Source organism: Colletotrichum chrysophilum (genome assembly GCF_026319265.1).
Source record: "Colletotrichum chrysophilum strain AFK26 chromosome Unknown scaffold_254, whole genome shotgun sequence".
NCBI classification, from domain to species: Eukaryota; Fungi; Ascomycota; class Sordariomycetes; order Glomerellales; family Glomerellaceae; genus Colletotrichum; species Colletotrichum chrysophilum.
Window position 1 is genome coordinate 25,793 of NW_026517541.1, and position 16,270 is coordinate 42,062.

The 16,270-nt window shown below is 59.3% G+C and overlaps 5 protein-coding genes across 5 annotated transcripts; 3 read left to right on the forward strand and 2 right to left on the reverse strand.

The window, feature by feature from the left end:
• Positions 1 to 1,341: 1,341 nt before the first annotated feature.
• Positions 1,342 to 1,707, forward strand: COL26b_013760 (uncharacterized protein; the record flags this gene model as incomplete). The annotated part of the gene is made up of 1 exon (XM_053186349.1): positions 1,342 to 1,707. One exon carries the CDS (start codon positions 1,342 to 1,344, stop codon positions 1,705 to 1,707), a length of 366 nt encoding a protein of 121 aa, XP_053029707.1.
• A 226-nt stretch (positions 1,708 to 1,933) lies between these two features.
• Positions 1,934 to 2,956, reverse strand: COL26b_013761 (uncharacterized protein; the record flags this gene model as incomplete). The annotated part of the gene is made up of 1 exon (XM_053186350.1): positions 1,934 to 2,956. One exon carries the CDS (start codon positions 2,954 to 2,956, stop codon positions 1,934 to 1,936), a length of 1,023 nt encoding a protein of 340 aa, XP_053029708.1.
• A 2,042-nt stretch (positions 2,957 to 4,998) lies between these two features.
• COL26b_013762 (uncharacterized protein) lies at positions 4,999 to 9,738 on the forward strand (the record flags this gene model as incomplete). The annotated part of the gene is made up of 3 exons (XM_053186351.1): positions 4,999 to 5,099; positions 5,414 to 9,369; positions 9,422 to 9,738. 3 exons carry the CDS (start codon positions 4,999 to 5,001, stop codon positions 9,736 to 9,738), a joined length of 4,374 nt encoding a protein of 1,457 aa, XP_053029709.1.
• A 649-nt stretch (positions 9,739 to 10,387) lies between these two features.
• Positions 10,388 to 13,417, forward strand: COL26b_013763 (uncharacterized protein; the record flags this gene model as incomplete). Its single annotated transcript, XM_053186352.1, has 1 exon — positions 10,388 to 13,417. The coding sequence occupies one exon, from the start codon at positions 10,388 to 10,390 to the stop codon at positions 13,415 to 13,417; it is 3,030 nt and encodes a 1,009-aa protein (XP_053029710.1).
• A 277-nt stretch (positions 13,418 to 13,694) lies between these two features.
• On the reverse strand, positions 13,695 to 15,769 carry COL26b_013764 (uncharacterized protein; the record flags this gene model as incomplete). The annotated part of the gene is made up of 4 exons (XM_053186353.1): positions 13,695 to 14,863; positions 14,931 to 15,100; positions 15,151 to 15,423; positions 15,723 to 15,769. The coding sequence occupies 4 exons, from the start codon at positions 15,767 to 15,769 to the stop codon at positions 13,695 to 13,697; spliced, it is 1,659 nt and encodes a 552-aa protein (XP_053029711.1).
• Between the last annotated feature and the right edge of the window lie 501 nt (positions 15,770 to 16,270).

The window sequence follows — 16,270 nt, forward strand, 5'->3', positions numbered from 1 at the left end:
TGACCTGACTTGCGGCTAACGTTGGACCCATCAGAAATACGGGCTGGTGGCGGTTGGTGTCCGTTCGCGGCGGCTTAGATTGTTGGTTGTGTAACCGGGGAAAAGAAGCTTGGCCGGGATGAAGGTGAGTGAGAAGGATAAGGTGAAGGTGAAGCGGGTTCAAGGAGTGGACGAAAGGCGACTGGGTTGGGGGGAAAAAGTGCCAGAATTCAGAAAGGATTGTACTGAATCGAGGCAATCGATATCCCGATCGACGATATCTGTGGATGAAATTTTGGGGATTGTGGAAGTCGATCGATGGTGGTTTGTCGTCGAGGACCCTGCAAACGCGTCGAGGTGAGCAGCAATTAGTTTTCGCGTCGAGGGCGAGGCAGGTGCCTCATCCCTGCAGCTTCCCTGTGTACAGCAAGCAACCCCTCTGTTCGTTCCTTTCCTGGGCAAGATGGCGATATCACGTGCTTAGAGTAGGTATCCACTATTACGATAGTTTCTGATTGGACAAGTGCCTGCCCTGTGATTTGCAGGAGGAAGGGGCCGACGCCTGGTTTAGGAAGGTGCTCTTTCCCACCGAGGGTGACAAGGACGATGAATTACAGAGACAGTGGGAGACAGAGGAAGGGAAGGTAATTAGGACAGAGACAAGGACAACGACGACTAGAGAAAATCGAGAATAGTGCCGGTTAACAAGATAGCCTTTTTGCTTTTTTCTTATATATCCTTCTTCCCTTATAACTTTTTTTTTCACAGCTTGCTGCCTGTGGGCACACCTTTTTGACTGCTGTATCACTCTGACGGGGATTGAACCAGGCTGATATCGAAGAACCTGACTGCGTATCTTTTGATTCGATTATTGCTTCACTGATTGAGTCAACCCAACCCAAGAATTCAAAAAATCCCGTATGTAATGCAATTCAGGCCTCCCAAATGTAGCCTTGAGATGCCCTCTGTCTCAGTCGAATGCAGCCCGCCAAGCATCCTCAGCGGGGGTGTCCTCGGTGAGCTCGGTGTAGCCCAAAAGTAGCTGACTCGCAAACATCCGAATCCGTTCGTGAGACAACACGCCCCCAAATTTCCATCGTTTTTCCGTTCCGCCGGTGATTTTATCCCATCGGTACCGTCCAGTTCTGTCCAGCTCCCCTATCTCAACGGTACGACGCCTTCGGACTTTTTGCGGTGAAAACTTTCACAACCGTTGTTGAACCAGTGGCCTCCGAGACAAAAACCAGTCACTCATTCCTCCCCCGGCCTCCTCCCAAACAGCCACCAACCACCACAAACTCCACAATACCTTAAACCTCAACCACCACACTCACTCATTCTCACACCACCACCTCCAAAAATATGGGCTACATCGGCGCCACCGCAACGGGCCTCATGGCCGGCCTGCACGGCTACATCCTCGTCCTCGAGATGTTCCTCTGGACGCACCCGCGCGGCCGCAAGGCCTTCCGCCTGAGCGCCGACTTCGCCGAGAAGACAAAGGCCCTCGCCGCCAACCAGGGCCTGTACAACGGCTTCCTCGCCGCCGGCCTCGCCTGGGGCCTCGCGCACCCCGTCCCCGAGTTCGCCGAGCAGCTGAAGCTGTTCTTCCTCGGCTGCGTCGCCGTCGCCGGCGCGTACGGCGGTGCCACGGCGAACCCGCGCATCTTCCTGATCCAGGGCGTGCCGGCGATTGTGTCCATCGGCGCTGTGCTGTCTGGGTACTAGGTGCTGAGGGCTGATGAGATTTGGTGATGGGGGGTTGAGATGTGGTAGTGCGGCTCAACTGGGCGGTGAAAAAGACACGTTGGGGTGGGGGGTTGTGTGACCAGCCTGACGGTGCACGCGGTTGACGCATCTTTGTAGAATTACTAGCGTTTAGCCTGTATAGAATAGCGAAGACTGTTGCTTTGGTTTCTCACGCCCGGTTTCTCACGCCCTCTTTACTCCGACATTACAACTCATCTTTGTCTCCCCGCTCCGCAGCCCTCAGTTCCTCCTGGAACTTGGCCTGCCTATCCGACCTCTCCTGCCTCAGACGGCTCTCTTCTCTAAAGGCCTCCATCTCTTTGAGGTGGTCCGCCTCATTAAATTCCTCCGCAGGCTGGTTGGGATCGACCCAGCTATATGGAACCCGCTCCGTGACGAGATCCCGATAGACGGGCTTGAACAGCGGATTCGCCGCCATCTGCTTGCCCAACACCTTCCGCCCAGCCCGCACAATCCCATCGCTAAAGATCGTCTCCCAGATACCCCGCTTAACCTCCTCGGCGTCCGTCTGGATCGGGACCCACGCCATCGGCTTCGGCGGGTTCTTCTTGAGGTAGCTCACGGCGCGGTCCCTTCTCTTGCGGTAGGCCTTGTACTTCTCCTCCGCCTCGGCCTTCTGCGCAGGCGTCAAGTCCAGCTTGAACCCCTTAGCCCGCTCTCCCGAATCCAGCGCCTGCGCCGTGAGAAGCGACGGGAGATACGTCGTGTCAAACCGTACCTCCCAGCGCTCCGGCTTGTCCTTGGCCGAGGTGAGCTTGAACCAGTGATTATGCAGCCTCTTCGCCCGCTCATGTAAGTCGTGAGGCTCCTCCGGGATGGGGCTGTGGTACCCGCCGCGATTGGCGATCGCCGACGCCGTCTGGTCGATGCGCGTCTCCTGGATGACGAGCCAGGTGAGGTCCTCGCGGCCCTCGAGGCTGCGCAGCATGGCCGAGTAGGTGTCGTAGTCGTCGCCCGGGAGGGATGTGGGCAGCATGCCGTCGCGCAGCGTGTCGCCGATGAGGAGCACCTCCTTCAGTGTCTCGTGGACGGCCGGGTCCGCGGGGAGGTCGCGCCAGGGGTTCGTGGCGGCGTAGTCTCCGGCGTCGTCCTTGCCCCCGAGCCCGAAGGAGCCCAGCACGGTGGGGGATACCCAGATGACGAAGAGGAATGCCAGGATGCGGGTGAGCCAGCTCATCAGCGAGCGCGTGAGTCCAGCTTGTGCCATGTTCTTAGCGTGTGGTGGCTGCCAGCATCAGCCTTGCCCTGGAATTGTGAGATGTTGATGTATGTGATGAGATGTCGTTGGCAGCGAAACACATGTGACGGAAGGGGGCCGTGATATTTGGGGATGTGGCATGTGTGGTTGAACAAGCTTCCAGGGGGCTCCGCGGTTTTAGGTAGCCTAGCCATGAGACGATTTGCACTAGCGATGGGATAGCGCCGGACCCGGTTCGGCCGAGACATAACATTGTGAAAAGAAAGACGGTAATAGTGAAATGTCGAGAAATCACATATGGAATAAGACTTTAGACGACGTGCGGCGTTGGAAACGGGCGAGACACGTGGGAGGCTACAGGATGATGCTGTTCGCGTCTCCAAACCATTGCGCAGCCCGGGGGCAGTTCTCACAGATCAGGCCGCAGGCTCCAGGATGCAAGTTGCTGTCTTGATGGGCTTCAAGCAACCGTCAGTCACGTCACCGATGCACACGACGTAAGGGCAGCAAGGTAAGTTCGAGATGCACGGTTATCTTGCGGGCAGACAGAGGCAGTCAAGAAAGGTGACCGAGTAATGACAGAATCAAACAGCACGAGCCCGAGGCGAGCAGATTTCATCCGGACAGCAAGTCTGCGGACAGCAGATAATCGGGCAGTTCAGGCGCAAAAGGCAAAGGCCAGCGCAGAGCCAACCCCAACCTAAGTGAGGGGGTCGAACGTCGTCTCATTGTTTGTGTGTGATCATCCTGCGCAATGCTGCCTCGTCGACTCTTTCCCCTCCCTTGGACGAGTCGAGCGTGAGTGTTCAGAGGCCGTTGGCTGCATGAAACAACCCAAAAGCATTAAACTCTCCCTTGAGCTTGTTCTGAAACTCCTGGCCAATGACACCTGCAGTGGGCGTGAGGGATGCGAGTCGTGGGCAGGAATGAGACTTTTCAAGACATGGGACGAGGAGGCGGGCGGGTTGGTTGGCAGCAGGCAGCATTTTGAGGCGTGTGGTGAGATGAAGAAAGTCATGGCCTGACGTGAGAAAGGAGGCTTTTCTCTATTTAGAGTGCATAGTGAGGGGAGGTCGGGCATTGGCGACGGTGTGCTCTAGGGGATGACCCCTGAAGACTAGGTCAGATAGCCGGGTTTTTAGGAATTTTAGCACCCGATCCCAGCCCAGCCTACTGCGTAGGGTCTTGGGTATCAGATAGCCCCCAAGCCAGAAGCCCTGCAGCAGCACCCGATGATCTGGGCACTTGAGGCTTCAACGTCAGAGTGGGGTCACGTGTGACGTACCACGTGACGCAATGGAAGGGGGTTCTGTCATTGGGTCACGTCTTTGTTGCCGTGGAGGAAGCAACAATGCATTAAGCCAGTACCTTTCTTCAGTGTTTCCTCCAAGTCGGAGAAAATGTCAAGCCACACGGAACATTCAGCAGTACTTCAGTTCTTTTGCGATTAAGTGAAAATGCAAGATAAATAGAACAACCATCAAGCCAACGTCATCCGGCACTCACCCAAAAAACGTGTGGCCGGCACCGGCAAAACCCCGGGCGCTTCCCCTTCTCGGCCTAGCGCGGGTACGGTTCCCACAGTTCTCCCTGGTCCCCACACCACACCCATCGTGGGTCTTTCCGAGCTGGCAATTTTCCTTTCAAACCTTTGATTTTTTCGACGAGACAGCTCACCCTCACCACCCTCGCACGACGACCGCATACGCTCGCGAACCGCCCCCTCCTTGGTCTCCCGATCAATCCATCGTTTAGCAAGCCTTCATCAGCTATCTGTATCACAACACCGATCACCTCTGTGTATCCATCTCCAACGAAACGTCGCGCGCGACACACAAACACACACCAATCCAACTGCATCCGTTCCCTTTCGTGCCTTGTCCACGGAAGCGACCAGAGTCGAATCAGACCAACTCCCGAAACCCCCAACCCAGAAAAAAAAAATTCCACAACCACAACCTGCGCGTTGTTGCTGCAACCCCCCGGCCCTTGCTCAACGCCAGCAAACACCTTCAATCCCCCTATTTTTTTGCGCAACACCAACATCAGCCATGCCTTCGAATCTACCATCAAGCTTCGCCTCCGCCGCCGCCGGTCAGAACGCAAATGCGAGAGCGGGACGCAGCGACCGCGGTTCGGGCAGCGGGGAATGGTCAGTTGCCCCCTCCTCCACCTCTTCTCTCTGCTCCTCTTCCCACTTGGTCGCTTGTTTGCCCTACCCACCGCGCATTTTTCGTTTTGCCGCAGACTTTCTACTCGGCCTGTCGTCGTGACGATGTCGCATCTTTTCCCTTTCTGCACGCTAGCTGCGTGCGTTGGTTGCTCGGCCGGTGTGGAGTCTGCTCCATCCTCTCAGCCTTGCCGCAACGTCACAGCACTCCTGCACAACCCTGCTGTCCCCGGCCTCGCCGCTAACCAACACTGCACCCAAGCCACGCATTCACAAGGTACTAACACGCGATGCAGGGCTCGACGTGATGCCAGAAACGGCACGCTGACCTTCCGCCGCCCCTCGACGACCCCCGGCCAAGCCTCCCAACCCGCTGCCTCATCCGAACACGCCTTCGCCGCGTCAAACGCCGACACAGGCGCGATCCCCCAGACCCCCGGAGCCGCCAGCTACGACTACCCGATCTCGTCACAGTACCAGAAGGAGTCAATCCTGGGCTTGTACAGGAACGGCACGGCGGACGCGGACCCTTCTGTCGTGATAGAACCGGGATGGACTCCGGGACACACAAACGGAAGCGCTGCGCGGGGTTGGGGCAAGAGCAATAACAGCCATAACTCTCAAGATCCCTCAGCCTGCTGGAACCCCCGTGGTGACGGCCACCCTGTAGGAGTGAACGGCTTGACGGACGAGGAGGAAAAGGTGCGCTGGCATGACGGCACTGGCAACCACGCCATGGATACTAATATGAGGCAGGCATTCGCATCCGACGTCAATTCTCCTCTGAAGCCGCCCATCCAAAACAAGGAAGCAAACCAAGCGCCTGGAACCAACGGTCGGAAAGCGTCTCTGTCGCACGGCAGCGCCGCTGGATACGGTCTTTCTTCTCCAGTTTCCGCTTCGAGACCGGGCACCCGACGCCGCGAGACGACAGACTCGAACCCCTTCGGCGGTGGCGCCCTTGCGTCCCCGAGTGCAGCGCGATTCGGGGCCCGTGGCGACGATCAGTTCTTGTTTGGGCGTAAGAATGATGTGACGGAGCAGGAGCCGGACGAGGTTGAGAGCCCAGCCCGGTCCCAGGCCAAGGCCCCACCATTCGGCGGTCTGACCCGGAGCAACACGGCTGGCGCTCCCTCGATGGGCGCCAATATCAGCTCTCTCTGGAACAATCCTGGCCAGACGTCTGCTGGTGGTGCGGGCGGTGGCGGTGCCTTTGGCCAATTTGCAATGCCGACGCCGACCTCTACCATCGGTTCCGGCGCTCGCGGTGGAAGTCGCTTCGCTAACCTAATCAACAAAGACGGTCCTGACAGCTCCGCCAAACCGAACGAAGCCTCCGCCTCCGATACCCAATCCTGGCGCTCACGCCCTCGCACCGATACTGACCCCTTCGGAGGCGACGACGGCCTATCCGGCAGCGCAGCCCTGGGTGGTGCACAAGACACGAGCCCCCCAGCGGTCCCCAACCAGAGCAACATCGGGATGTTTGAGACGCCCGTCAAGGGCTCGACTGGCGATTTCGGCATGTCTGGTTTGAACCTTGGTCGACACTCGGAGCAGGAGCCCGGTCCCCAAAGTCCTGCCGAGACCAACCCATATCGCAGCCCTCCCGCCGAGCGCGGTGAATCTCACGATGACACCGGCGCTGACAAGCAACACGGTGCGCCTATCGGCGGGGAGCAGAACCCTGGCTTCAACTCGCTGCGCGCCTTCCCCAGTCATGCTCTCGACGGCAGCGATCGCAGCCAGACAAGTAGCGCTGGGCCTCGCGGCTACGGCTCTGGTTGGCCTGTTCCCCTCTCAACTGGCACCCCTGACCGGGAGCGCGGTGGCTTTGGAGGAGTCTTTGGTAACTCGTTGTTTAGCCCCATGGGTACTGAACTTCAGTCTCCAGGCTTGGCAGGCATCAATGCCGGGGTCTTTGGGCCCGCCAGCGCCGGCGGCCTTGGAGGAGCTGGGACTATCGGCCGTAGCAAGCTGGGCTCACTTTTCCCACCCGCCATGCAGGCTCAGATGCAAAGCCACGAGCAGGAGAATTTGAGTGACTCCCTCCCCGACTTGCGCCAAGCCAACCCCTTGGGCGCTATTGGCCGCAGCAACTTCTCCGCCCAACCACGCGAAACTGGTAGTCCCATGCGCAGTGGCCGCGGCGGCATCTTCGAGGAGATGTTCCCTTCTGACCCGGCTCGCACGCACAGCGGCTTCGGTGGCGCAGACCTCTCTCACGCCGTAGCGGTCGGCGTAGGACACCCACAGTCGTTTACTCCCGGGGCTTCCACCGGTGCTGACTACGGTGCTCAGCGTACCATGGTTATGCCTGATCGAATGAGATGGGTTTATCTCGACCCTCAGCAAAACATCCAGGGACCTTTCAGCGGCTTGGAGATGAATGACTGGTACAAAGCCAACTTCTTCACGCCCGATCTTCGCGTGAAGAAGGTCGAAGATGTGGACTTTGAGCCACTTGGACAGCTCATCCGTAGAATTGGAAACTCCAGAGAGCCGTTCCTTGTCCCTCAAATTGGCATTCCTCACGGTCCTCCCACCCAAGCCGGGCCCTTTTCTCCCAGCGGCAGCACCGGTGTCATCCCGCCTCTCAGTGGTGTCTTCCCTAGTTTTGGCAGAACTCTAACTGCGGAGGAGCAGAACAACCTCGAGCGCAGAAAGCAGGAGGAGCAGCAGGCCATGGCTCAGCAGCGGGACTACATGATGCGGCAGCAGGCCATCACTAGATTGCAAAGTCAGGGTCCAGGTGGTGTTCCCGGTCTTCACCATCAGCACAGCGCTCACAGCCTGCAGAGCCAACCTAGTTTCGGCAGCATTTCGTCTCCGATCGGTGCTCACCCCCATCAGCCTCCCATTGGCGGTGGTGTTGGGCCCAGTTCCGGCTTCTTCGACTCTGCCATCCAGCAGAGCTCCGCCCAGGCCCCCGTCGGGGCTGGGCTTGATCATTTTCGTGAGGAAGATCTCGCGAACCTGAATCCTACCGAGCGCCAGATGCTGACCAGCATCCAAGCTCCCACCAGCCTGTCGAGCATTTTCCCCCAGCAGCCCATCGGCGCTCCCGCCAACGACACGAGCCTGCGCAACAACCTGCCTGGCACCGAGGATTTGGAGAAGGATGAGGAGGGCTTCAGTGAGCGCCTCAAGCAGTTCGAGGACCTCCGTGCCGAGCACGAGGCGGAAAAGGCTCAGGAGGCCCAGCACGCTGAAGAGCTTGTCGAGCAAGAGGCCCCCGCGTCAGCTTCCTCTGCTCACGCGACGATCCAGGAGCAGTCTCGTTCTCCCGCTCCCGGCATGAAAGAGATTATGGAGGAGCAGCAACAACTCTCTTTGACTGAACAGGTCCAGAAGGCTCAGGCTGCTGCTGCCGCCGCCAAGAACGCCGCTGCGGGTCTGCCCATGCCGTTTCCTCCCCCTCTGCCTACCGCCGGCACCCCCCTCCCAGCTCCCACGGCCCAGCGCGCCCGCTCCAACCTCCCCGAGCAGTACAACCGCTCCCAGACCGGAACTCCCGACACCGGCTCCGCCACCGAGCCTCCCCCGCTGGCTCCCTGGGCCAAGGAGGCCGCCAGTCGCAAGGGCCCTAGCTTGAAAGAAATCCAGGAAGCCGAGGCTCGTAAGGCGGCCAAGGCTGAGGAGGTTGCCGCCGAGCGTCGCCGCCAGGTTCTCGAACAAGAGACCGCCGCTCTCAGAGAGCGTGAGAAGGCTATTGCTACTGCCACTGGAGGCCTGCCCACAACTAGCACTTGGGGCAACGGATCCCCGGTTTCAGCCGCTAGCCCCTGGACCAAGCCGGCCGCCACCAAGGCTACCCCCGGAGCCAGCACGCCCGGCAAGCAGAAGACCCTGGCTGACATTCAGAGAGAGGAGGAGCTCCGCAAGGTCAAGGCCAAGGAGATTGCTGTCCAGACCGGCCTGGCGACTGCGGCTGCAGGCAAGCGCTACGCCGATCTCGCCACGAAGCCTAATGCCGCTCCTGGCCTCCCGCAGCCTGCCGGCACTGCCCCTCCTCCTGGAAGCGGCTGGGCCACCGTCGGAGCCGGCGGCAAGGTCAAGGTGCCCACCGGTCCTGCCGCGCAGACCCGCTCCGTCAGTGCTGCTGGTGGCAAGACTACCCCGGTGATTGCGAAGCCTGTAGTCAAGCCTGTTGCCGCTCCCATCGCGGCTCCCCCTAAGACCGATGTCGCCATGGACGAGTTCAACAAGTGGCTCAGTCGCGAGCTGTCTCGGGGAATCACTGGTGTTGACAGTAAGTTCCACAGAAGTCTTTTACTCTTCAGCGTCCCTAACCAAGTATGCAGTCGATGTTTTCGCCGCTGGCCTGCTCATTCTGCCTCTTGAGCACGCCCTCATTGCCGACGCCATCTATTCTAGCTCGAAGACGATGAATGGACAGCACTTCGCCGATGAGTTTATCAGACGCAAGAAGCTCGCCGACAAGGGCATCGTGGAGAAGCAGATGTCTGGCGACAGTAAGGCTGGAGGCTCTTCCAGCGGATGGAACGAGGTTGCCAAGAAGGGCGGCCACAAGGAGCCCGCCCCTGCCGGCGACGCCGCCATCCAGGGTGCCGGCTTTAAGGTTGTTCCCACGCGCAAGAAGACGGGCAAGAAGATCTAGGAGAAGCTGTCAGACGAGCTCTGGACATGGTGAAAATGAGGCACAATGAGATTCATAAAACTAGCGTAATCATGTACTATCCGGCACGGCGATGTTGAGGAGACTCGGACAGCGTTATTGCGTATGGTTAGTTGTTCATGGCGGGGATCTCATCATGTAGCGTATCAGTGCAAGCGATAGTGTAGCATTGTCAAGAATCAGTCTTCCCTCGCAACGTTAAATCAGTCGATATGAGAATCTGTTGAGAGTCATCAGGGTGGTGCACAAGATGAGGGGCCCCACGGTGAGCTCGGTGAGGGGCCGGTGAGCTGCTTATGTAAAAGTGAAAGACAGCAGGTGAAAATTTGCCCCGCCCCCACCATGGAAATTTCGATTTCACAGGGCATCAAAACACCGCCAAAAAGCGCCGTTTGACTCACCGGCGACGAGATCGAATTTAGGAACCGCTATTTTCGGAGGTACCACTGTTTTGCTCCGGCCCATATTCCGCTAATCCGAAAGTTTCGCACCGTTCTGCCTGGGTTGCGAAATTTCAAAGGTTTTCTTTTCTTAAAAGTTACCCCGCCGCGGGGCAGACACCACCCACTATCGCGACATTCTCATTATCGCAACCGAGATCATTCGTCTTGCGACAACAACTCACCACATCATGGCTGAATCCCAGCAGGCACTGGCCTCGCTGCTCTCGACAGTCGCAGACGGCGCCTACGTCGACGTGCTCACATCACTCGTCGCAAAAGATGTTATCGCCAGATTCGCGTCCAGCCTCGCACAGACCAGCGAGCAGCAGCCGTCCGGATCTCTCTCCGAAGATGAGATCGCCGTCGGTCTTGCGGCGCTCAACGCCTTTTTGCAATCCAATGTCACCGGTCCCGTTCTGGAGAATGTTGGAAGGGTAGAGAAGCTCTTTGTTGATGCGCTTGCTGCGGCAGACACGTCCGCTGGCGAGGACACACTCAAGGTCCTGAGGAGGAAGAGTTTTAAGGAGTTGGAGGTTGACGGTGTCTCGCCGTATCCGTATATCCCCAACATCGAGCTCTTCGCCCTGGCACGACACATCTTCACCGCATCCGCCCCTGAGGATGTGGTGACTCTCTCCGACGCCACGCGCCTCAGCATCCCGTGGACCCGTCTGCGCATCAACGTCTGGCACTTCAAACTCCTCAGCCAGCCCTCCCTCGGCCCCGGGTCCAACTTCGCCAAGGCGTCGCAGTGGATCGAGGTGCCCACGCTCGCGGAGCAGATCGCCGCCGGCCTCGACGCAGTGCGCAAGCAGCTCCTCGATGAGGATGTCTGGGCCACCGGCGAGAGCGCAGCCGCCTGGTCCCGCGAGGAGAAGGTGCAATTCCTGCTGGAGGCGGCGAATACGCACATCATGCTCGGCCGCGACGACAAGGCGCGCGAGGCGCTGAAGGAGGCGACGCAGTTGAACAGCTTCGCGTACGCGCTCTCTGGTGCGTTGGGTAAGAGGACGAAGTTTCAGGAGAAGAGCACCTCTCAGCTTGTCGTTCTCGCGAAGTCCGACGTATCAGAGGAGGTAGCGGAGGAGGAAAAGACCGGGCCCGAGGCCGTGGCGCTCAACGACGATACTCTCCTCGAGGAGATCCAGTTCTCCAAGGACGCGACGGGCAAGCACGGCGAACTCGCCGCTGCGCCTTCTGCGCTACCAGCCGCCCTCGCAGACCTCTCCCCAGACGCGCAGCCGCGCCTCTCGCCTCTGGACCAAATCATCTTGCTCACGGAGGCGACGCTGAAAGACACCTTCTCGCCGGTAGACACGCTGACTTCAGAGGAAGTCCTGCCCTACGCCGTTCGCGTGGTGTCGGACAAGCCGACAAACTGGCAAATCTACACGCAGGCCCTGCTCGTGCGCTCCCGCATCGAGGTCCACCGCAGTAGGACCGTCGAGCGCGGCGTGCTGCAGATGCAGGCCGTCGTCGACCAAGTCGTCGTCGACACCTCGGAAGCGCCGCGCCCCAAGGCCGAGGACGTCGCTGACTTAGACGTGCCCGCTATTGCATTCACATCCCCCGACACAACCACAACAACAACAGCGCAGCAACAGAAGCCAACCTCCTTCTTCCCCGCCGCAAAGGACACCGATACCGCGCCCGCACACGTCCGCCTGCAGTACATCCACGCCCTCTCCTCCCCGCCGCGCTGGCACCTCGAGTCCGAGCTCGCCTACTCCTGGGCCGGCGTCGGCTCCCTCGTCTCCGCGCTTGAGATCTTCAAGCGCCTGCGCCTCTGGGCCGAGGTCGCGCTGTGCCTCGCCTCCTCCGCGTCCGCCGATGACGAAGACGGCCGCGGTTCCGGGGGTGAGCAGAAGGCCCGCGCCATCGTCCGCTGGCGGCTGTTCCACAAGACGGGCACCCCCGCCGCCGTCGAGCACGCGGACCCCGATACGGAGCTCGAGGATGGGGAAGACGTCACGTACCTTAAACCAGGCGCGTTCGAGGGCCCGGAGCGCGTGCCGCCTCCGCCCAATGCGCCGCGGCTGTTCTGCATCCTCGGAGACCTTGAGAACGACCCAGCCCACTGGGAGCGCGCGTGGGAGGTCTCGAAGCACCGCTTCGCGCGCGCGCAGAAGTCGCTCGGCGAGCACTGGCTGCAGCAGAAGGACTGGACCAAGGCCCTGGAGGCGTACCAGGCCGCGACGCGGTGCAACCGCCTCAGCCCGGAGCTGTGGGGCCGGCTGGGCGACATCAGCCTGCGGATGGGCAACTTTGCCGATGCGGCGGAGGCGTACGGGCGCGCGATCGGGGCGGCGGGCGAGGTCGTCGGCGGGGAGGACGCGCGGACGTGGAGTAATCTGGGGAGTTCGCTGTGGAGCATGTACCTTGAGACGGTGGAGGATCTGAAGAAGAAGATGCTGGATGAGAAGAAGAAGGCGGATGAGGATGATGATGAAGAAACGGAGGTGGAGCATGCGCAGAGCGACGTCAAGGACCCCGCGACGCTGCTCTCACAGGCCCTGGCGGCGTACAAGCGCGGCGCGCAGATTGCGCAGGAGAACTGGCGCATCTGGGACAACGTGCTCACGCTCGCGTCGCGCATGCGGCCGCCCGCGGTGCTGGACATGGTCCTGGCGCTGCGGGCCATCATGCGGATCCGCAAGACGGAGGACGCGCTCGACGACGACGTGCTGCGCGCGCTGCTAAACGAGGCGCTGCTGACCAAGCAGAAGGCCGAGGACGACGGGCACGGGGTGTACACGCCCCCGCGCGGCACGGTGGAGCGCGCGGTGGTCGCGCTCTTCGAGGAGAGCGTGGTGCCGCTGATTACGACGCGCTCGGAGCTGTGGGGGCTGGTTGTGAAGCTGCGGGTGTGGCGGCGGGAGTATGCCGGCGCGGTGGACGCGGCGGAGAAGGGGTGGCGCGCGGCGATGGGGGCCGGGGCGGGCGGGGGGTTGACGGCGAGCGCGGCAGGGACGGGGGGCGTCGGGGAGGGGAGGAACTGGCTTGTGGATAATGGGGCGTGGGGGGTTGTGGTGGAGAGGACGGATGAGTTGGTGGGTGTGTTGGAGAACTTTGGCGGCGAGGTGGAGGGGGTTGGGAGCAAGTGGAGGGGCAAGGCGAGGAGCGCGGTGAGGAGTGTGATGAGTCGTGGCAAGGAGAGTTGGGAGGGGAGTGAGGAGTGGAGGGTGTTGGAGGGGCTGATGGAGGGGTTGAAGTTGTGATGAGAGAGAGGTGTTTTGCTAGTTGGATGGGATAGACAAAAAAGAGTATTCCGGTTTGATCAAAATGACATTTGCATTATTGCGGAGCTCCAACCGCCAAGAGATGGTCAATAACACGGGATCTTGCCGAAGAGCAGTGATGATTTCGTTTTCTCAGATCCAAAGACGAAGAACTTCAGAATTCATGAATATTCAACACTCGCCATGCTAGATTTAATCCCGTTATCCATTCACCTCCATCACATTACCATCGTATCAACATCTTTACCATACACATCTAGCATCCCGGCTCCTTCTGATCCCGTAAAAGCACCCAGCCGTTGTCTTGCATCCGTAGTCTCCACTGTCCCAGCCCTTTCGTCCCTAGATATCGATCCTGCTCTTGAACGTCCATTGGGGCCATTCTCGTCTCCAGCATCTTCTTTTCCGACGAATCAATAGCAAAGAATGCAGGAAAGGTCGAAGTCTTGACCACATTCAACCCAGCCATCCTCGCCTGAATCAGCGCAGCTACCAGGACAATCGTCGACAGCACGACCTGGCACGAGATCAAAGTCATCCACCACCAGCGCACCTTGACGTACGTCTCGCTAACATACGCTTGCCCCGTGATGTACGCCTGTTCCGTCGTCAGGCTATCACGGAGACTATTCGTCAAGCTCCTCGCCACATTATTCGTCACATTCCCAACCGCCTCGAAAAGCTGCTTCTCCGTCCCGTTCCGCTCCCGCCGCACCACATCCAGCACGTTCAAATACCGCGACGGCGCCCGGCCGCGCTCGTTCTCCGTCGTCGGGTACGTCCCGTTCATCGCGCTGGACAGGCTCTCGATCAGGGGCGTCAGCGCCGTGCCGCCGTACGGGAACGCCACCCCCGGCTCCTGCGGGACCGTCACCGCCTCCGTCGTAACCTCCACCTGTTCCTTTGAAGTCGTCGACTCTGGCACCAGGAACGTGCCCTCCTCCACCTCGGCGGACGAGTCGATCAGCGTCCGCGAGAAGACGTTGTTCTGGACGGAGACGTTGTAGCGCTGCGCGCACATGTAGAACATGACCTCCATCGCGCCGGTGGTTTTGGTCGTGGTGAAGATGACGGTGAAGTTGAAGAAGGCGGACTGCGGCACCTCGGCGGCGGGGAGGAGGGACGCCTGGCCGTTGTTGAGGCTTACCAGCCCGGTGAGGGACGGGGCGAAGTTGGCGAGGGCGCCGTTGGGCAGGGAGAGGCTGCGCGGGGTGCCGGTGTTGACGAAGCGGCTGCTGTTGCCGTTGTAGTTGTACGTGAGCTGGTCGGTCATGTTCCCCATCTTGGTGCAGATGGCGAGGGTGCTGAAGACGCGCCAGCGGCACTCGGTGGTGGGGCAGCCGGGCTGGTCGAAGGGGTAGAGAGTGTTGGAGTCGTGGCTGAGGCCGGCTTGGATGCTGGCGTCGTAGGTTGCGCCTTTGATGTCTGGGGGCCATTAGTATGCAACCACGCGGGCATGGCCGATTCAAGAGAACAGATCAGGTAGACTTACATGGGGAGTACCAGCTTACTGTCATGGGATTCCAGAATCGAACTAAACGAGCAACGGGGGAGCTTGGTAGGATCGGAACCTGGCGCTCGGGGTAGGTCACGGAAGATTGTGTCAGGGCGGAAGTGAGCATGGCAGTGACCAATACGACCATCGATATGACGCTCAGAGGCCTAGATGGCGTCAGTATTGCTCGAATCATTGAATACGATGCACCACGTACCAGCCTTTCGTCGTTTTCACCAGCTGAAGACTCCCCCACGGTCCGCGACTAGCAGCATCGAAATCCTGAAAGTCCTTCAGGGTCCTCTGCTTGCGATACCAGAGCCACTTGAGTTGCGACAGGCCCTCGGACACCGGGATGACAAAGGCAGACCTTGCGACGGTTGCAAGCAGAGCGATTACCGTGTTGAGGGTGAGTCCAGAAGGCCAGTCGGGCAATTTTCTATTGTCGTAGTGGCGCAAGAGGATGTACAGAGCGCAAACTGATATGAGGCTGATGGCGCACCATATCAGCTCTTGCCACCATGCCAAAAAAGTTGCGTTCCAAGAAAGTAGCAGGTCTTTGTCCGGGTTTGGGTTTTGTTTGTCTGATATCTTTGGGGTGAGATCTCTTCTGTCGTACGAAGCTCCGGCTGTTGAGGAACCCGAAGATGGTATCGAAGCTTTCGAAAGCAAATTTGCGTGATTTCTTCCAAAGTTCTGCTTGCCATCGTTTGGCGACAGACCACGATTGATGCTCTCCTCCATCGAAGCAGGGTGTGATGGAATGTCCCGTGTATCCGAATGATGGACATTGGTGTCGTGTTCTGCGCCAGGAACGCTTCGGTATCCGCCTTCATTGATCCGCCAGGGGTTCTGAGAAAAGTCGGTAGGAGATTGATAAGGCGCCAGCTCAGGACTCGGGATCGAATTCGAGACACGTTCTGAGTGGCTTGCATTGTAGTGCTCCTCCGACTGCTGCGCGACAGGCTTCCTCCGAAGTTGGAAACCTCCAACAACCCCACTGTCCTCCGATTGCATCGCGAGTGCTGTAAAGAAAGTCAGCTACAAAAGCAACTTCATTGATTCATGAGATCGACGGACATTGCCCCACGGAATGAAGAAACAGTCTGGGGAAGTCGCGGGAGAAAAGACGAAAACAAAATGGAGCCAGCTCATGTAAAATTTAGGCTCCAACGCTTGGCGAGGGAAATACGCACATGTCGGTGTTGTGGGGCACGATCCTGGAATCGAAGTTCCAACAGACTTCGTCGCCCGGCTATTGGCCACACGATGAAATATGCCAGGGGGAACCAACACGCCGAACCCCCAAAAAGGCTCGCTTAGCTGTGTAATTGCAA